The 20,989-nt window shown below is 57.4% G+C and overlaps 4 protein-coding genes across 4 annotated transcripts; 2 read left to right on the top strand and 2 right to left on the bottom strand.

Annotated features, from left to right (window-relative positions):
* Positions 1–61: 61 nt before the first annotated feature.
* On the bottom strand, positions 62–2,214 carry CcaverHIS019_0109760 (uncharacterized protein; the record flags this gene model as incomplete). The annotated part of the gene is made up of 5 exons (XM_060604293.1): positions 62–98; positions 156–474; positions 509–1,947; positions 1,988–2,069; positions 2,184–2,214. 5 exons carry the CDS (start codon positions 2,212–2,214, stop codon positions 62–64), a joined length of 1,908 nt encoding a protein of 635 aa, XP_060453524.1.
* A 9,409-nt stretch (positions 2,215–11,623) lies between these two features.
* Positions 11,624–14,329, top strand: CcaverHIS019_0109750 (uncharacterized protein; the record flags this gene model as incomplete). Its single annotated transcript, XM_060604292.1, has 7 exons — positions 11,624–11,630; positions 11,736–11,943; positions 12,211–12,275; positions 12,322–12,447; positions 12,491–12,683; positions 12,758–12,837; positions 12,888–14,329. The coding sequence occupies 7 exons, from the start codon at positions 11,624–11,626 to the stop codon at positions 14,327–14,329; spliced, it is 2,121 nt and encodes a 706-aa protein (XP_060453523.1).
* Positions 14,330–15,213: 884 nt separating this feature from the next.
* Positions 15,214–16,156, bottom strand: CcaverHIS019_0109740 (uncharacterized protein; the record flags this gene model as incomplete). The annotated part of the gene is made up of 4 exons (XM_060604291.1): positions 15,214–15,588; positions 15,765–15,834; positions 15,864–16,051; positions 16,121–16,156. The coding sequence occupies 4 exons, from the start codon at positions 16,154–16,156 to the stop codon at positions 15,214–15,216; spliced, it is 669 nt and encodes a 222-aa protein (XP_060453522.1).
* A 1,248-nt stretch (positions 16,157–17,404) lies between these two features.
* Positions 17,405–18,893, top strand: PDA1 (uncharacterized protein; the record flags this gene model as incomplete). Its single annotated transcript, XM_060604290.1, has 4 exons — positions 17,405–17,455; positions 17,558–17,647; positions 17,687–17,794; positions 17,913–18,893. 4 exons carry the CDS (start codon positions 17,405–17,407, stop codon positions 18,891–18,893), a joined length of 1,230 nt encoding a protein of 409 aa, XP_060453521.1.
* Positions 18,894–20,989: the final 2,096 nt, after the last annotated feature.

The following is a 20,989-nucleotide window of genomic DNA, read 5'->3' as shown; positions in this document are numbered from 1 at the left end:
GAGCTACTATACTGTACATGCACGACGACCCACATTATAACGGTGATGCTACAGAGACGGACTACAACGTCGGAACCGAGAACAGGCCCCCGAGGCTGCTGGTGTGAGCGATGGAATCTGACACTTATGATGTTTGCCTGGCAAAGGCTACTCACAGCTCGTGCATCCCGCTCGGGTCCACAAGGGTGTTGAGAAAGTCTGCGAGTGCTGGGTCCGCTGCTTCGGGCATACCACTCTGCACCGAATCGAGGACGCTCGCGAATTCGGGATGGCGCCGGGTAAGCAGCGGAATAAAGTAGTTGCCGCGCGCGACGGCGAGCTGCGCTACGTCCCATCCCGAGTTTTGGTGGTCGGTAAGGACCGATGTGAAGCGGCGCAGAGCGTGGAGCGCAGTCTCGCGCACACTCGCCTCGCCTGCGTTCACGATTATGCGCACAAGCTTAGTCAGCGTCAGGCTGAGCATGAACGGCGAGTCTGGGGTCAGCTTGGTCTTTAGTTGGATGCTCACGTGCTGTCCAGTAGCCGTACAGGTCGCCTGGGGTGAGGGCCGCGACAAAGTCGACGACGCCCTCGCATGCCATGAGGCACGAGTGGCGGGCAGCGTCAAGGGCATCGAGCTCGCCCGCATCGAGCGCATCAAAGATTGCACGTACGACCATGATACAGCTGCCGAGGTACAGGAGCTGAGTGGAGCGTACGCCAGGTGGAGCCGGCTCGACGGCAAAGAGGCCGCGCGTGTCGGCCGCGTTCTTCCATGCGTCGAGGCGCATGCTCGTAGCCGCCAACGAGGCGAGCGAAACGTGTGGCGAGTCGAGGTCGTCGAGGATCTGGCCGAGCTCACATGCGCTCACGAAGGCGTCGTAACTCAGTGTGTCGCTGGCGCTTCGAGGCGGGAGGGGCACGACGTTGGGAGTGACAATGTGCCTTGGTCGCCCGAACGTGAGGCTACTGAAGCGGTCGTAGTTGAGCAGGCTCCACCACAGGCGCGTGCGCAGTTCTTTTTCCCACGCTGGGATGCTCCATGCACCACTGTCCTGGTGCAGGCCGAGGAGGAGTGCGGTGGAGATGGCCAGACCGAGGGTAACAAAGTTACCGCTGGGCTCGAGGGCATCGCGTCCATCCAGGTCAAGGACGTAGACCTGAAGAGTCCACAGCCGGGCCTTGGGTGACTGCGCGCGCAATGCACCCATGGTCAGCATGTACGCCTCCTTGCGTAGCCGCCGAAACTGGGGAATGTACATGAGCCCCGCGGTGAGGATCATGCACCGCAGGATCGGGGAGGAGAGCTGTTCCTCCTGCCGGAGAACGGGGTGCGCCTGGGCCTCGACGGAGAAAAAGGCCTGGAGAACAGTCGGGATGAGTGCAGGTGTGACCATGTCTCGGAGGGCGGCCCACGCGCCCTCGTCCTGTGTATACGGCATGCTCTTGTAAAACACAAAGTGGACGCCAGGCGCGACGGTGCGTAAGCGGACGCCAGGGATCTGGCGGGTCTGTACCAGACTCGGGCCGATACTCTCGGTCATGTTGTTGAGGATTAGAGAGTCACGTTCACTCGCCGTGCCGACGAGATAGAGCTCCTCGTCGGCGTCACCCTCCGTATCTAGGGCCACGGGTTCGGCAACGAGCAGCGGCGCGCCACGCGTGCTGAGGATATAGGCAGTCAGATGTGCCAGGCACGCCGAGTTGGCGGGTTCAGGAGATGAGCCAGTACTCGCGTTGGTCGCTGCGCTCTCGGTGCTGTTGTTCTGAATGAACGGCGGCCGTTCCTTGCCCATCTGGGCGGTGAGCTCGGCCTCGCGCTCCGCGAGCTTCTTCAGGTCACTTGGTGCCTTGCGTCGTTCACGCAAAAACGTGCACTGCTTCTTGGTGACGACACAAAGGCGGCACGCCTCGCCGGCCCTGGGGATGTCACATCTTTGCCGACGCGAACGACAGTTATCGCAAGGTCTTTGCGTCAGCATCAGAGTCAGGGGACGGAGGAACCTACCTGATCTTCTTGGACCGATACGAGCGGATCGAGGGTGAGACTGTGGTGGACGGCCCCACCTGCGATGGCTGACTTGGGCCTACTGCTAGCAGGGCATGCGGTTGGGGATGGTGAGGGTGTGGGTGTGGTTGTGGTTGTGGTTGTGGTTGTGGTTGTGGTTGTGGGTGCGGGTGCGGGTGCGGGTTGTGACTCGGACCTGCGTTTGTCGGCTGCTGGTCCTCTGTCATTGTGCATCTACCAACACGAGCACAGATAACGGAGCGAGCACGGAGCGAGATAGACGACGTTCACAAGTTCGGCCGTGGACGGTGTAGATGAGCGCTCGGGAAATGGCGACCGGGATTTGTGGCAGCGGGGGTGATGAGCGCGGCGCCGTGTAGTCTCTTGCATATGTACATGTTGCTATTCAGCGCTCGGCGAGGATTCTTTGCAGTTCAGCCCTTGCTCCCTCCCCCCGACGCCACGACGGCAACGGTTGACCGATCATTGTCGATCTACAGCGATCCCGAGTTGCGTGGCCTTTGGTCCGGTGCAATGGTGGACCTGGGTTTGTTGACATGGGGAAACCTGGGGTTTTGCATTAATGTTTGGCGAATGTACCGAGCTTTGTTGGCACAACTTTGGCTTTGATTATCGAAACACCTCGCGTCAAAGGGCGCGAACAAGGTTACGGATTTAACATTTGAGCGTACATCCGACTTGTAAATGCACATTCGGAAGGCTTAGACACCGAGACTTGGGCCCTTGTGCGGCCAAACAGGGTCAACCAGGTGAACCCCAGGACACCTGACCACATGCCTAAAAGAATACAGTAAAGTGAGATCTGCACCGTGTCGTTTCAGTCTAATAAAGTAACAGAGTAACATGGATGTTCGTGATCTCGTCAAGGGAGACTCAGACTCGGGTGCAATCACGGATTTTTTCCGACAAGTCGCACTGACGCTGCTCCGATGCTTGGAACCTCGATTCCAGTTTGGACCTTGTGATGAATCAATCATGTTGCCCAGTTTACCGGGCCTGTCATCCTCGGCCATCTCACCCCTGCCAAAGGGCACAACCAGGATTTCGGGTTCCATCAAGAATCTTCTTCACATATTCACATGGCACTAATGCTCTTCGCACCGTCCACTCGCACCCAACACATCTCCTCCGAGCTAAACGTAGTATTGTACTTGCAGGTACAGCTCATACCTGGGGGCGTATGCACAGACCTGAGCAGACTCGGAGATATTATTGTTCTGCGTCCCTCCTTCCGCACTGTGATTTCCACTTTGCCAAGTACGTTGGAAAAGGACCGAGTTTGCACATCCACCAACTCAGCCCGAGAGAGGGGTTACTGCGTCGCTGACGTGTCTGCGTGGCGCCTACTTGGTGCGGAACAGTTTAAATCGGAACCCAACCCGGAGTGGCCGATAAAAACGAACCGAGGAAACGTTGGTAGGCACGGAATGAATTACTGGCACCACAAAAACGCCGTAAGGGCTTGAACTTAGAGTACGACGACGATGACGGGAGCAACTGGGCGGCGGAGGCTCCGTTGCTTGGCAGCTCCCCAGTCCTCTTTGGCACTGTCAGGGAATGCGTGCCTGGCGTTTGGTGGCGCTTGTTCGGGGCATGATTAAAGCCGTCCAGGAGTGGAACTGAGCTTTGGAAAGGGTATGAGCCATTTTAAAAGTAGGGTTCCTCATCATCCAGACCAGTCAGTTGGCGACCTCGGCCAAGTCGGCGGATCGGCGGCCTCCTCTGACGCATCTGCCGAGCTGCCGAATGTCCTGCGGTCGTAGCCAGACTGCCCACGATAAACAGCATATTGTTATTTACAGACAACCAAATGGTTTTAATCGAATCGTTGATTAACCGTGTCACGCTTGGAGTGTGGCACTTGGGGGTGACACCATGGGTCTGTCATCAGGACGCTGTCGTTCGGATTGTCTTTCCAGAACCCAATACAAATTCTCCACTCGCACTCTAGACATGGAGGATGATGTGTCGCGTGCATTGGTCGACAGGGGATGGTGTGGGCGGCTACGCGCACAAGCCCGCGCAAGGGTCTGCACAAGGGTGCACATCAGCGGCGCCGCATGGCCTTCGCCCCCCTCATTTCGGTGTTATGCAACGGTGTTCTGAAATGTATTTCCATCTGTGCCACGTTTTGTGGGAGTGAATGGGTTGCTGGGGGCTGTGGCGCAACCACGAGACGTCCCTGTTTCAGATAGCTGTTAACCTTCCATCTCCTTGGAATTGATGGCCGCTGGCGGTATTCGCTGTGAAGACGGTCCTTTCACTCTTCGCAATGCCGAAGGCTGCTTGGAATACCACGCGGGGTAACCCGCAAATGCAACTCCGACGCCAAGAGCTGCTCACCCTGTTCCGAGGGGCGGTAAGTATTAAGTGGCAATGCTCGTCTTGATCCGGGAATCTGGGAACACCGGCCCGGCGGCTCCGACAATCAGTGCGGCTTAATTTGCCCTTGAACTCTGTATCCAGTCGCGTGGAGCTGTCATGTCCGCCGTCATCACTGGAAAATCTCCAGTTAGTCAGTCCGCAACCCGAAGACTCGGCCGTACAAGTCTAAAGTCAAGTTTTTTTTCCGTCATGTAGACGTTTCCGTCTCCCTATTATAGGGCACGTCGGCGTCTTCCGTGACTCCGTGCTCCGTGTCATGAGTGCCGCAGAACGAGTGCGTGTTCGGAATAGCAATGGAGATAGACTGGGATACAATGATTCGCTGTTCCGCTGCGGGATGGGCATCGACTCATCAATCCTCCCCAGCACTGTTTGGAGGAGTCTTGGGGGTTCACGTTGGCGACGATCCCATTTCTGCCACACTCTCTCTCGCGCTCCGGCCCTCTACCACCTCGCAATATTTCTCACGCTGCCGGACACATCATGTCCGCAAAAGGCACTCTGCTCTTCGTTGTGAGATGTATTGGTTGACGACATGGAGCTCGTGAGGCCGAGCTTACCGATTGCCACAGTCTGAGCCGCTTCGCTCGTCCAACCCCAACACTTATTCCTTGTGCCGCAAAAACATTTCATCTCGCGCCAGCTCGTCGTCACTGTTTGGTCTTGCACAGCTCGGTGTTTCGTTCCTCTTCGTTGAATTGGGTTCGATCATGATGGGCGCGTAAATCTGCGTCAGGAGAGGCACCACGCTCAAGATCCAAACTTTCTGCCACTTCCACACGAATTTATTTCTCGTCCACGTCACTCTCAGCGCTGTGTTCTCGTACGGAATGGCATAACATCGTTCTCCGTCACACGGCTCTCACTTCCGTTCATTCCGTGAATGTGCAGTGTCCCTCTAGAAAGTTCTTGTGCTGCCACAATCCCTTCTACCTAAGTCGACTGGGGTCGGCTTGGGTGGGTAGAACAGGGTGGAGCCATCTGCTTTCCCCAGCGCTGGTGGCAGCAGCACAAGACCTGTTGGACGACACTGCATATTTCCTGAACCCCGCTGCGCGGGTAAGTTCGACCTGGCTGGTAGTGAGAGAATCTCCTTCCACGGAAAGCTCTAACCCGACTATACGACCCACCGAGCTGACGGGTGCCGTGTGACCTTTTTTCCTTGTGCACCCTGTCTGGCGGTTATCGGTTGGCTCCCCGGATGGCAGGTGGCTTGACCTCGGAACGGCAAGCAATTCATTACCATGTCCCCTCGGGTTCTGTGAACCGTTTAGGATGCGTTCTCGCTCTCACTGACCGTCAATCGTTTTGAGAGCACAGTGAGAGGGTGTAGAAGCGTAGAGACGTGGGGTTGGGCCTTTGGGAAGGGCGGGGGAGGGCGTGGTGGGCGCGTATCAGCGGTTGAAGCGGTGGGAGCAATGGGAGTGATGGGTGCCACGAGAGCGAAAAGAGCGAAGAACGTAAAGAGAGAGACGAGGCTGAGGAAGCACTGAATCGAGGAGCGCAGCGGTGGACCCGGTACATCCAACACCCCATACATCGGCGTCTGAGAAGGCGCGCGCTGCCGCTTTTCTGTTCAGCTAACCCCGCCACGCGCCTCTCTACCCGATGCCCCTCGTCCAAAAAACAGAGTCCAATAATTGCCCAAAGGGTTATCCCTTACAATTTCAGCTCTGCTGCACTCCGAACTGTCGCTCGAAAAGGTACCTGCAGCTCCGGAGCCAATCATTAAAAGCAGGAACGCTCTCGAGAGACGGGAAGGTGCCAACTGGTTCTTCAGTTCAGCGGCCCGGCCAGAACCGCGGTCTTGGTCCAAGTGCAGTGCTGCCACTCGAGAGGATAGAGAGGTCATCGGTGGGGCTCCTTGCCAAGACCGAAGAGGCCGAGGCCCCCCCCACCGATGAGGTCCTCCTACGTTGCGCGTCGGCGACGCTGCCAAGCAGCTTTCTCTGCCGCACGACACAATCACACGAAATCCAAGTGCGAACTGCCCCTGCGCGGGGCCTGTTGTATACTTTTGTAAATGGCCGTTGTCCTGCTTGACGAATCCGTATAAAATGTCGACAGCTTGACGAATCCGTATATGTCGACAGCTTGACCCCGCATTGCGGACCAAGTGCCAGAACGACCGCCGATCTCTACTTTCGACGTTCGGAAGGAGGGAGGGCGATCGTTGTCCTCACGCGAAAAGGGGCCGCCAACTGGGCTCTGTCAGACCGCTACAGTCATCTGGCAGTATCATGTGGGGAGTTTGAACCGCCGCGATTGCGACTCATGCCCAATTCACTCGAAGCCTCGTTTCCGTCAGAGAGTCGCAACTTTGGGTCACGACCTGTGGCTGGGACGGCCGCGGCATCGAGAAGACGTCCGATCAAGCTGGAGCCGACGGTCAACTCCATCAGTTGTCAACCGGCAGTGTATTGAGTGTCTGACCGTCGGGTGGTGTTCGGATGGGGCTGGAGATCTGGGGACCCACCTGTCCCAACCTGCGAAAGGCAATGTGAACCAATAGCTTGGTCCTTGGGAGTGTATCCGATGCAAGCGACACCGCCAAGTAACACGGAAGTTGATACTGCACCAAACGTACCAACGAGGCTGGCGTCAGTGCGACGAGGATCAGTTTGCATACGAAGCCTACGAGTGCGGAGTAAAGTAGAAGGTTAGGCGTAGAAAGAGATCAGCGGCGTGCCTGTCTGCCTTTAGCCTCATGCTCGTAGCCAAGCCACCATGCAAACACCGGTGCCAAAGGTCGCGACCACGTCCAAACAAGCAGTCGCCAACGTAAATAGCCTTCAGGCGGGATTGATGGCACCGAGTCAGAATGCTTTGCCAGTGGAGCGACATGCATGGCGCCACTTCGGTCGTGGGCGTTGAACGTTTGGACTCTCCAGACATGAAACCTCGTATCCCAAACTCGGACGTCAGGCAGTCGGCTTTGGCTGCACTGCAATGGATACTTGGCTGGTCAAATGCTCGGTGGCAAAAAAACGTGGCCCGAGGTAATTTGTGCTAAACCCCTGGCCCTGACCCAGTTATTGGCAAGGCTCGCGTGTTATTCACCCGGGAGTTTGAATCACAATTTGGAGATGGGACGATGTTTAGAGTTTGGACCCCATCCTAAGTTGAGGCGGAGACGACCTCGCGTGTCAAACTCGTGCGTGACTTTGGGTTGATGACCACAGTGTCCAATTTGCGGGACGCGTTGCATTGTCCCCCCGGCCAGAGTCGTCAGAGTCCTGTCCCTGGCCTCATGTAGGCACCAGCGAATAGGGCGAGCGAATCTTAAACTCAGCATCCCCTCCGGTTCCTCCCACGGAATGGTAGCAGGCACGTCGTGCCATGGCCGAGTGCCACGCAGATTGAGTGATTTTGTTCCCCCAGAAGAGGCGATCAGTTCCAAAGGTCACACAGCACAGCGGCTCAGTCAGTCCATGGTCATGTCACAGGATCGGATCACCGTAACGCACTATCGCTCGACCTGTTTGAAACTCTCTCAGAAGGCTGTCGTCACACTAGAATCTCGAGTGCGACCTTGCGAGATCAACGTCCAAAGTCAGCACACATGGTGAACGTGTTGAGAACATTGCGCATGACATGGGCATGCACAACGGCAGGCGCACAGGTGGCTTCTGCTTTTGGCTTGGTCCTCGGTCGCCGTGCCTCGCTCCCAACAACCCCTTGCAGCGTGCCAGACTCCCGGGACAACCGAACCTTGTATATGCTGTCAGCAGGGGACCGAGGTGTGCGTAAAGTTGTCGGGAGTTCACCGCCCAGCTCTGTCAAAGTTGGGCCGGCCAGGGGTTGGAAGGGACATTTGTGGAAAAGTAGACGTGCGACGCCTGGTCCTGTTTCAGTAGCGTAACCCAGACTGTCGGCATGCAATGTCTGACGCACTAACCCTCGAGTGGCGTGGTATGCCGAGAGTCTTTGTAAAGTCCGACTTTGGGGCACGAGGTCAGCCCGGGGCCAGCGCAAGCCCTGGCAGATGGGAACGGCGCTTGGATTCTCGACAGCTAGGAACGTGATGGATGAAGGTTACCCGCACTGTGATCGAAAGACAGCGTCCCAGACTGCTCGTCTGTACCTGATGAGTGGACGACAAGCGACCATTGACGAGGCAACCATGACGTTGGCAGCCAGCAGGAGGACAAAGCGTGTAATGCCGCGGGCGGCTGGTGTCACGTCGCAACGAGTGAGCAGTGGGACAGAATTGGGAGTGTGGTTTCTTGGGCGCCGAGGCCATGTTGGAGTCTTGTTGATGGACCGGCCACAAGCTGTAGCGGATTGCGTAAACCACAACACCCGAGGGCCGGATTTGTAGGACGGGTCAGCTACGGTTTCCAATCGGCCCCATGATCCAGCCTCTCCTCAAGCCAGGTCAGCAGGTCAGCAGGGTAGCAGACCAGCAGACCAGCAAACTGGCAATGTTCTGTTCCAGGAGCTGTGCTGCATGGAAGATCGTCTTGACGAACGCCCCACCCTGGCGGCATGGCTGATGCGGGTCCCTTGGCCCTTGGACGGCAGGCAAACGTTGACACTTTGTGGCTGGGTTGGATGGCATTGATAAGACGTGGCAACTCCAAGGCGGAGAGGGGCGTCCTTAAGTTTCAGGGACTTTGAGGGAGTGGCGAGTGGTAGCTGGTTTGGTTCTGGATCTGGGACCTCCTGGCAATTAGAAACAAGGTTTTGGGAGATTTGGGACACCAACAGGGGATTGAGGATAATCCTTACGCCACAGCCACGCGCCATACTTGGGCCACCCGGGTCAGCCTCCTTTTGAATACCCCTTGGCCGGGACTCCCGTCAATACTGAATGGGACTGCCCACTCACTTCATTTTAACGTTAGGACCAAAGGGGTCACCAGCCGCAAGCCTCCTGTCCTCAGTCCTCAGGAACAGGTAAATGTCACTGGGGCGGGCACAAAGCTTCGGGCGTTCCAGTTCCAATATTGGTGCATGTGAAAATGGTGGCCCGACACTCTGTTCGCTGGGACGCGTCTGCAGCTCTGCCGACTCCCTGGTTCGGGCCTGTCACGATCTGGTTGCAGTGCTCTGCTACATGCCCCACGGAACTGTCTCAGGTGCGGCCCTGGTTCTTACGATTGATTTTCTTGCATGTATTGGGGCACATGATGTGTTTGAATGGGCTTATTGCTGATCGTAAACAGAATTGCGAGTAAAGAATACAGTTAAGCCAACAGAGAGGCCAACGTAGTCTCCAATCCGGATCTACGGGGTACAGGTATGCGATAGAAACAATCCTTTTGCATTGTAGGAATTGTAGGGTTACTAGAATAGGATCCTGTACACACAACATGGAGTGCCAGACACCATACCCAAGGGGAATGTGCCACCATACAGGGCCCTGGCTCAAACCTTGTTTCTTCCCCTCCTTGCTCCCCTTGGTTTGATTGTAAAAATCTAACTGGAACCATTACACGTTGATCTGGGTTTGAATTTGAACAAACTTTGGCAGATACTCTTCAGATACTCTTTAGTAACATTTCGTACATCCTAATGATCACCCAAACCCCCGGTGTCCCTGAAGTTATGCTGTATCCCTGTCGGTGGTTCCTCTTTACCCTTCAACGCCCTAACACATCATCGGCAGACAATTACAGATCCCTGATTCCTTCCTTTGGCTTGATCCACTTGGTCCGCCGTACCCCTGACTCCTCTGCCATATGCACTATTGTCTAACTCAGCATTACCTCTGACGTTCTGACCCCTCCGGGTCCTCCGTTCCCCTGTTGTCCCTGGTTCCCCTTTAACCCTTTGTCTTCTTTACGCCGACCGGGTTCAAGTGTTAATTCCCTGAATAATCCCCCTTTGGTTTTTTACCCTGTTGTAGTATTGGATGAGTTTGTATGGTGGTCCCTCACAATGGTAGACAGGAGCCCAGCAGGGAGACCATGACCAAGGCCAGTGTCCAACGTTTAACGTCTTACCTTAACGCCTTAAGCCTTGCCTCATCCTAGGAGATCTAGATGGTGCCTTGATTCTCTCTCAATCAATCCAGACCTCCCTTCCCCATCCTACGTCTGCAACCGTCAACCCCGCTTCCCGCCTCAACGTTTCTTCGCTTCTCTCCCTTCCATCCCACATCCTTCCATACTCCTCTCATTCTCATTCTCATTCTCACTCTCACTCTCACTCTCACCCTCACACTCACTCCCACTCCCACTCCCACTCTCATCCTCCTCCTTCTCTCACACTCTCTCACTCTCTCACTCTCACACTCTCACACTCTCACACTACTCAACCACTCGCCACTGTCAGTCAACCCTCCTGTCTCTTGTGGCACCACCTTTGCCCTGCATACACCTCGCACCACTTGGTCTCGCACCCACCACCATCCCCACCACCTCCCACGCGACCACCACCCGTCTTCCAGTGCTTGCGCTACTTGCATTCGAATTATTTGACCCTGTGGTCCGTGGGGCGTCAGCACGAGTCTGGATCAACACACCTTTCTTTGGTTCCTCTACATTCCCCAACCTACACTTGAATTTGCACTGCACAGCTACACACCCAAGACGAATTGGAGTGACAGACGCCACTGCTGCTTGCGCTTTGTCCCCGTCATCAACACCTTTTCTGTTCCTCGCTAGGCAACCGTCTGTGCGCTGCTTGCAACCTTACGGTCACTCAATTTCACAATTGACGACTAGGATACAAATCACACCGTGAGTTGTTTGCGTCGCTTGATGCCGTTGTCTTTGGGCTGTTGATCCGTGTCTCGGCAATACCCTACTTGCCAATCACTCATTGCTGGTCTCTTCTTCGGCTGCGTTGTCCAATTCACCAGCATCCGAGCAACCGAGAATTGAAGCAGACGATCTGTGGTAGTATGCTCCTCTCCCTCCCTCGCTCTCTCTCTCTCTCTCTCACACACACACACAAACACACACACACATCTTGCACACGATCCATCCGCACCCACGCATCCACGCATCCACGCGCATCGAATCCACTCGTCCTTCTCTCCTTCTCTCCCTCGCACTGCCTCTCTTTTGGCATGACACACACACACGCACACGCACCTCCCCCTGCCCCACGCCGATGGCAAAGGCATCGCCTCGCAACTGGGCTTTGCACCTGTTGTTAAGATCGTCAACTGACAGCCAACAGCTATAACTTGGAACAATATCCGTTCGCAACCGCTCCACAATGTCTGTTGCACTCTGTCCACCACATTCCCAATCATCCCCCCGGTCGCGCCCTGCCGACATGGATCGTGAGCGCGACCGCGACAGTGACCATCACACCATTCCTCGTCGCGGCCAGGCAACCCAACCCGCATCCCGAAGGCAACCCACGTCGCCCGCGGCTCGCTCCCCAGTCGACCGAGCGTCAGGGCCAAAGGACAAGCGGGGTAGCGTCAGCTCGAGCCCAGGTTCGAGTCCCGCAGAAGCGGTTGACAAGGGCAAACAGCCGGGCAAGAGCAGCGGGAGCGGGAGTGGGAGTGCCGACAACAAGTGGGTTGAGAGTGTCGACTATGCGTACGAGTATGTGCCGGTCACCCAGAAGCGCGAGGGGCGCAAAAACATGTGAGTTGCTTGAGGCCGAGGCCCCAACAAACGTGGCGTCGCGTCTATCGTCATTGCGCAGGCAGGGCACCCTATGAGTGTATACAAGTTACACTCTGGTGGCGTCAGGGCGCACTTGAGGCATGGAAAGGGGGTTTGAGTCTTTTGCGGACCATGCTGACACTGTCTCCCCTTGCTTCCCCTTGATCGACTTTCCAAATGCCTTCCATCATACCCTCTCGCACGCCCTCTCACCCCTCCTGGATACACTTGGCAATTCCAAACCAGTCAATACGAACTAATCATGCGCCAAGAACCACAACAAGCACGCATGTGTGGCGTTGGAGAGAAGTGTGAGTACTGCCGCAGCTGATGATACTTGTCGTTCTGACTCTATAGCGGATCGCCGACCTGTCGACCCAACTCCCATCATCCAACTCAAGGTCAAGACGGACAAGGGCGAAGAGATTACGCCCATGGGCAATGACGGCAAGGGAAGGAGTAACGGCCAGCTGTACATGCAGAGTAAGTCGGGCCGATCTGACAGTCACGGTTCTAACGTGTCTAGACCCATACTACTTCCTCTTTGCCTGCCTCGTGGGTGGCGATGACCAGGACTCTGAGCTGCATGTCATTGATGACGGCCGCACACGCTTTCTAACTGGCACGCCAGTATCATCACTCTATCACCTCAAGGACATTGACAACAAGGACGCCGCGTTCTTCGTCTTCCCCGATTTGGGTGTTCGTAAGGAGGGAAGGTACAAACTCAAACTCACCTTGTTTGAGATTGTCGAGTAAATACCAAGTGCGGGGGCAGGCTGACGTCTTCCAGTCAGGAGGTCTACTACTGCACGACAGTTCACACGCAAACATTCTCCGTCTACTCAGCCAAGAAATTCCCCGGCATGCAGAGTACGTCACACAGCGTCGCGATTGTCACGTCGATGCTGACAGGTCCGCAGAGGCGACAGAGCTATCCAGGGTATTCGCCGAACAAGGGCTCAAAATCCGTGTTCGCAAGGACCCACGTCCTGCCCGAAACAAACCAGCTGGCAAGCGACCCAAGAGCGCAGGAATGTCGGATGATGAGGACCCGTACAACCAGAAGCGTCACCGACCCGGAAGCCAGGCTGCCTATCTCGGTCTCGAGGGACCTCGTTACCCCAGCGACCCTCCATACGCCAGCTATCCACCGCCCCCCAACAACGGCTACTATGCGCAGTACGGACACGGTGGCGGTGGTCCCATGGCGCCCCCACCTCCGCCGGCGTTTGATGGGTACCGCCCTGGCTCGTCGGGGGGTCCTCCCCCTCATCACATGCCGCCTGGCGCACCTCCTCCTCCTCCTCCTCACCCTCCTCCTCCGACGGCGTACCCTGGTCCGTCGTACTCGTACCCGCCTAATTACGGCCCAGGGTACCAGAGGCAAGCTGGCCGACACTCGCTCCCTCCCAACTATCCCCCGGAAGCAGCATATGGCAACTACCCCCCCGGGCCCCCTCCTCCCAATGCCGCGCCGTACGACCCTCGCTGGGCGGACCGTGACCCTCGCGACGCACCTCCTCGTCATCGCGATCCGCGCGAGGAGATGCGCGTCCCGCGGGAGATGTCGGTGCCCCGCGATCCTCGCGAAATGTCAGTGCCTAGGGACCCGCGCGAAATGTCGGTTCCTCGGGATCCTCGGGAGCTGAGTGTGCCTCTTCGCGAGGTACCTCCTCGAGACCCCCGCGAACTAACACCGCGAGACCCCCGCGACCCCCGAGAGATGCCTCCGCGTGATCACCGCGAGCTGCAGCCGCGCGACTATCGCGACCCGCGCGAGGTGTACGCACATGACATGCGCGACCCGCGTGTCGATCCTCGAGGGGACCCTCGCTACGATCCCCGTGTCGACCCTCGTGTTGATGCTCGTGTTGATCGTCGCGTCGATCCTCGTGTCGATCCTCGCGTTGACCATCGTGTTGACCCGCGCCTTGAACATCGGGTCGATCCTCGCGCGGATCCGCGCTATGACCAGCGTGACCCGTACTACCGTGGCCCCGAGCCCGATCATCCGCCTCGCAGTGCCGGATCAATCCGCCCTCCTGTTCACCAACCCCCAGTCGACCGGCATAGACCCACCACGGCACCCGCGCCCCGCGAGCACCAGTACCACCACCCCCATCGCCCTCCCCATCGCCCTCCCCCGCCGCAGCGCCTGCCTTCTATGTCGTCGCGCATGGACGCGCCGCCCAGCCTTGGCACATACCATCGCGACCCTCGTGACCGTGAGGACGGCTCGCGTCCTGGGTCTGGCTGGAGCCAGGATTCGCGCAGGTCGCACTCGTACCGCTCGAACGAGCGGCCGGGCTCACCAGACGCAAAGCCCACTGGCCGGATGGGCCTCGGCCACCTGGTCGACTGATGGACGGCGAGTGAATATATTGCCGGCGAGCAGTCCCACGCAGTCCCACCCCCACCGTCGCCGGAATAAAAGGGCAGCTAGTAGCTGAGCTCCCTGTGTACTCGTCAACTGTAGCCCTGTAGCCCAGACCCTCCTCCGCAGCGAGCGGACTGGGCCGCTGTACATATGTATCTTGCAAGCTACAAGAACACGGCGACCCCTTGGTTGTCGATGCGGTCTTTTTTTCAATAACTTACACTTGCTCCGTTGCTAATCTCTATCTCAGCTGCTTGAGCTTCTCAAGTGCCACACACGCCATCTGCCACGAGTCAGCCTCACTGAACGCCGAGCCCACGTCCACCTGGGACCACGTAGTCCGGATCTGCCGGAAGTCTGGGTCAACTCTTCATGCTACAGAAGCGGGCTGCGCACTCCAGCCCATCTACGTTCACGCGACCTGGTACCTGGTGCCGCTCTTGTCTGGTGTAACTTGCACTAAACTTCAAACTCGGCGTTCCTGAGCCCCCACCCGGCGGACTGGTTCGTATCCGAGTGACCATGTGCGAACGGAGGCAAACTTGGTTGATGGGTTGGCTGGATGAGTGTGGCAGCTTGGCAGTGACAGGCGACGCACGGGCATAGGTGGTGCATAAAACCTCAACACAGATAGCAGAAACCCTAGAGACCGCAAAGGCAGAAACTGGAAGACGCAATCAGAGACCACTGGATTCCTGAGAGAATAAGGGCGGCGCGTAGCAGCCCAGACAACGCACGGGCAGCTAGTCTTTCTGGTCAGATGGAGACACCTGTAGGAATACGATGCAGACAACACTGTACACTTTTACTGAACACAGTTAGATGTTACGGGGAGATGGAATCTTGCCGAATGGTCGTGATGCCAGAGACTAGCGGTGCCAGGGGTAAGCTCCGCCGGTCTCCATATGACGCATAAATGGCTCGGGGAACATCACGAACCGCCATCCCGACGGGTTCGTGGGACACTCGACCTCGGGCATCTTGGGGTACGCGTACGCGCTCTCCATGGGCGGGGGAACCCATGCCGCTCCGCTGCGGCCATACATTGCCTGCCAAGCGTCCCAGTTACGCTCTTTATCGACCTCATCGCGCGCGGCTTTGGCCTCAGCTACTTGGGGGAGGAAGTACGCAGCGTCTACGCGAGTAGAGTAGTCGGCCCAGCGAGTCCCGTCGGCCACTTTGGTAATCTCGCCCTCGAGGTCGGCTAGAGCTGAGAAGGGAAGCGCTGTGATGAGCTTGAGGGCCTGGTGTCAGCAAGGACCATGTGGCGATCACGGACATTGGGGCTGGTGTGGAATGGTATGGAATGAGGGCGCAAGAAGGCATGCTTCCTCGCTCAGATCGGCTCCATGTTTGCGCACAGAGATTGGTGACGTTTCACCATTCGGTCAAAGGCCCGCAAGGCCCGTAGATGACTCACCCGCGCGGCGCATTCCCCGCCGGACCCGAGACGCTCCTTGAGTACGTCGACGACGGCCTTGAGGCGCTCGCTGGTGTCAGCTGAAACAGAGCAACTCACGGCTCCGAAGTAAGCCGGTCCAGTGTGGCCAGGTCGGCCGAGGACGGCCATGCGCCCCATGGGTGCGTGATCGTCTCGGTGAAGGTGCGGGCGTAGTCTGAGTCCTCAACGTCGAGCTTGATCGTTGTTGGGAAGTAGGATGTCGTCGAGGTCATATGGTAGTACGTTTGGGGGTAGGTCGCGTAGTGCTGGTGGTACGGATGGAGGGTTAGCGCGTGGCACGCCGGAGGAAGATTGGGGTAGCCCGCATGACGCACATGCTGGCAATGATAGGGGCAGTGGTGGATGACCATGTCGGGATGTGGGAATGAAGTGAAACCAGGGCGGCTGTGAGGGACTTTATGTGAGGAGTCAAGTGGAGGATGAGATGGAGCGTTGTGTGATGGTGGCGATGCAGAACAAGGCGAGTCAATTGAATCTGTGAATGGGTGAGCGAGTGAGGAAGCTGACTTGGGGTGACGGGGGTGACTCGACTGGCACACTCGTTCTGATGCAATGTTTCGCTGCTTCGCTCTCAGTGGGGCAGATGCTCGTACCGAGGCAGACTTGTGCGATGAGGGGTTCACGCTACGCATCGAGGGCGACTGGACGACGAGGGTGAGAATAGCGACGATCACAACACCGCCTCTCTGCAACCCCGCCAGCAGTCAGTGTGCCAGCATGGCAATGGGAGATGATGGCAGTTTTGCCTGCCTGTCGATTTCAGGTCTCCAGGCCTCCAGATGTCGCGCACCGATATACCCTTCGGTGCCGAGGAGTTGCCCATAGGACGTGTCATCGCCATTCAGGCCCGGGCCACAAGCCACCACCCAGAGGGGCTGGCGGTGGCGGGGACGAAACAAGTAGGTGTGAGTGCGATGGCGCGACGCCGACTTGACCGACTTGATCGGAGGAGGTCTTAGCGGGGGTGTGTACGCCACGCCTCATTCGCGGGTCCGCTCGGGCCTGCGGGAGCAGACCTTGTGATGAGGTCAGAAGGTCAGGAGGCCAGGAGGTCAGGAGCAGGAGTTAAGCAAGTCAGATGCGACCTGTTCGGGGTTAGACATTGCGTGTGCAAGCGTGCAGGCCTCGATGCCCGATGCCTCGAGGCTGGTTGCTGGTTTCAACGTGCAAAATGTTGGCTACTTTTTAAGATTGGCATGCGTTGAGCGGGCTTGCATTGGAAACTCGTCATCGCGGGTCCCCGCCGGCAGATCCGGCCCGCGGCTAGTTGGGCGGCAATGGCCGGATTAAATGAAAACAATACAAATGGAATAATGCCATTAGGTGGGGTATTTGTGCTCGAGAGGGTTTTGTTGGACAGTTTGGGTGGAGCGGGGTCAGCGGACCCCACGTGCCGCTCTTTACCGTATGGGTAGTGTGGGGTGAACAAATCCAACACGAGCGGCAGTTGACGGTGGCCCGTCACCCGTGCCGCACACACCTGACCCCCAGCCCACCAAGTCCCACACAGTGCCACAAGGGGGTCGTCACCGACCCACATCATCAATTCCTCAACCACTACTCCCACCACCATCTCACTTTCCTTTCCATCTATCGCGATGTTGTCAGCACTCCGCGCCGCACGCGCTGTTCGCTCCCCACGCGCCCTCGTGAGTATCTGACTGTTGCCGCCGGCAGTTGTCATCCTGATCTCTAATGAGAAATGCGATGATGGCGAGTTGGCAACTAACCAAGGCACACATTGACCCCAGCCCCGCGTCGCCGCTTTCGCTCGCTACGTCCAGACTGCAGCGGACAAAAGTGTGCCGCACGACGATGTGCCCGAGAAGGGCAACGAGGAGGTAAGTTGTAGCGCGTGACAAGGAGAGACTGACGGCCAGTTCAAGATCCGTCTTCACGAAGACACTTTCCAGGGATACTTGTGCGATCCGCCCGAGGCGTTTGTCGAGACCAGCAAGGATGAGCTCATCCAGATGTACGACCAGATGGTGAGTCGGCGAGTAGCAGAGGTGGCGGACGCCTGGGACCTCGAAGGGCATGCAGCACGGGTTACCAGAAGCAGGAGCTGCCGCCCTCAGAGATCGCGAGAACCACAACTAATCCCAGACCACCATGCGCCGCATGGAGCAGGCGGCTGACGCGCTGTACAAGCAGAAGCTGATTCGCGGATTCTGCCACCTCGCGATCGGACAAGAGGCCGTCTCGATCGGCATGGAGCACGCGATCACCCCTCAGGACAACGTCATTACCTCTTACCGATGCCACACCTTTGCCGTGCTGCGCGGCGGCACGATCAAGGGCGTGCTGGCCGAGCTCATGGGTCGCGAGGCGGGCATGAGCAACGGCAAGGGTGGCTCGATGCACATCTTCACACCTTCTTTCTTCGGCGGTAACGGCATTGTCGGTGCGCAGGTTCCTCTCGGCGCCGGCATCGCGTTCGCGCAAAAGTACCTCAAGAAGCCGCAGGTGACGTTTGCGCTTTACGGTGACGGCGCGTCCAACCAGGGCCAGGTGTTTGAGGCGTTCAACATGGCCAAGCTGTGGAGCATCCCAGCTGTCTTTGTGTGCGAGAACAACAAGTACGGCATGGGCACCAGTGCCGAGCGGTCGTCGCAGAACACGTCGTACTTTACGCGTGGTGACAAGATTCCCGGTATCGAGGTCAACGGCATGGACGTGCTTGCTGTCAAGAAGGCGTGCGAGTGGGCCAAGGAGTGGACCGTCTCGGGCAAGGGCCCTCTTCTCATCGAGTTTGTGACGTACCGCTACGGTGGCCACTCGATGTCCGACCCCGGTACCACGTACCGTACCCGTGACGAGGTGCAGCAGGTGCGTAGCGCGCACGACCCCATTGCTGGCCTCAAGAAGTACATTCTCGACTGGGGAGTCGCCACCGAGGACGAGCTCAAGGCGATCGACAAGCGTGCAAAGGACACGATTGCCGAGGCCGTTGAGGAGGCCAAGCAGTCGCCCATGCCTGGCCTGCACGAGTTCTGGACCGACATCTACTACAAGGGTACCGAGCCGCCGTTTATGCGCGGCCGTACCAAGGACGAGATCCACTACTACGAGAAGGCCGCTGCGTGAGCCTTCTAGTTGCTCAACTGCTGGCCCTAGGATCTCGGACGCCCAGTCCGAAGTAGAGATGATGCATGTACTGTAGAACAGCGAGGTGTTCAGGAGACTAACAGGCGGGAGGCTGCACGCTGAGTGACTGACGGGCGAGAGGTCTGCATGACCCAGTCTGAGTCATCCCTGAGGATGCGCCTGGCGAGCGGTATTCCACCAGCCGAAGCATGGAGACATAGCCCATGTTCCGCAGCTGTGGCAGCCGAGCACGCCGACCGCGATGCTGCGCTCGTTCCACAGCATGATGTCCGAACAGGAACCCTGGCCGTCGAAGAAAGAAGGGTCTGAGTCACTTGAGAGACGAACGGGCTCTCAAGTCCGAGACTGATCAGCCTGGTAGAATGGGGCCTATTGAGGTTATTGAACACATGGCCGTGACTTTGAATTCTCAGCCAACGCCGGGCCACAATCTCTGCGACCCAGTCATCGTCTTGTTCCAGCATTGAGGATGTCAAAGTCCAAGCCAACTAGGTATGTGCCGAGGTCTGGACCCAACCTAAAACCCCGGCGACTGGCTCTAATAAGTCCCGCAATGGAGCCAGCCCAACCCAATCATGCCAAGCAGGTACCCATGTGCAGCCATGTAGCGTGATCTGATCAGGTCGATAAGGCACTGGTAGCATGGATACAAGTGAAGCCACGAGCCGACCGAGCTGGCCACCAGACCTTCTGTGACGGTACCTCGCAACCCTATCTCTCAAGCGCCAAGGTGATGAGCGGTCGTACGACTGAAACATGAAACAAAAAAGAAGCCTCGTGTGGGGCTCGAACCCACGACCGAATGATCAACCGGACTAACCGCATTAAGAGTCATTTAATCTACCGACTGATATAACGAGGCAGCTAAGGAAGTTGTTGGTGGAATTTGGTGAGAGCAAGAATTGATATCATCCGCTGAATCGCGTTTGGCGTAAGCCTGGACACAAACGTCAATGGCACACGACCCACCATGCTGCTGCAGCGATAGGAGAGCAGAGGATGAGAGGATTGGAGGACACAGATTGAATGGGGGATGAACTCCACATCGCCCAAGAGTCGCGTGTGCTCTGCAGGATGATCCCACGCCCCACACCTCCGAGAATCAGATAATTGCAACATTGCACCACGCAGAGGCGCCCGTGCGTGGTGCAATGATCGACCACCGACCTCTATCACGTCGCTGACTCGCTCGGCTGTGTCGATCACTGTTAACGCGTCAATATGTATGGACACTACACGAGGCCCATGTCAGTGGGGCGGCACAGATGGCGTGGCCAGCGTAGGCGGTGGGGCCAGCATGTGCCGTGGGGATGAAGGGGCCGATTCGTATTGACGTCGGGCGATCCGGCGAGTGAGACCATCGCAGCGTCATAATTATAGTCAGCAGGGCCAAGAAAACAACAGGGAACAGCGGAACGGCAGATCAGGATGTCGAGCGTAATCAATCCTTCCAGCAGAAGGCGGGGTGTGACGACGCCGATCGATCTAGCCGTCTATCGCGGCATCCCGGTAGGAAGTGAATCGGCACTATCCGCTCGGCAGCAATTCTGTCCGCAATGCGGAGGAGGACGAGTTCGCTGGAGTTGTCGAGAGATGCGGTGGCTGGAATGCTGGAGTCGGAGAGTCGGTGAATGCTACTGGGATATGATATTGTACCATGTCACATCACCAGGCACGTTACGGCAGGTGGCAGCTAATGTTTGCCATGTTTTCAATGTCCATCACCGCTGATGTGTGTTTGAGTGGCGTAGAAGAGATGCTTGAATGCATCGTGAGCGTGTAGAAGTTGTGGAAGATGTACAACGTTGGCATTCAGAAGAGTCGTGGTGGTGGCGATTAGCGACTGCGGCATGGCGTTTCTGGGCAGGGACTGGGGGCCATGGGGAGGTTGTGACTGCTGGGGGGTTTGGGGATGGTGTTTGCAGGGCCAGCAAGGTTTCCTGGCCCGGGGTTCAACCCGGATTTGACCCCGAACCCCATCTCACTGTCTCATGAGAGGCTGATGGATGCCTGGCCTGATGGGCTTAACCCTCCCTCGTACGAGCCCCGCGTCGCGCCATGTCCCATCAGTCTGA

The sequence above is a fragment of the Cutaneotrichosporon cavernicola genome (genome assembly GCF_030864355.1).
Source record: "Cutaneotrichosporon cavernicola HIS019 DNA, chromosome: 1".
NCBI classification, from domain to species: domain Eukaryota; kingdom Fungi; phylum Basidiomycota; class Tremellomycetes; order Trichosporonales; family Trichosporonaceae; genus Cutaneotrichosporon; species Cutaneotrichosporon cavernicola.
This window is presented reverse-complemented; position numbering and strand designations above follow the sequence as displayed.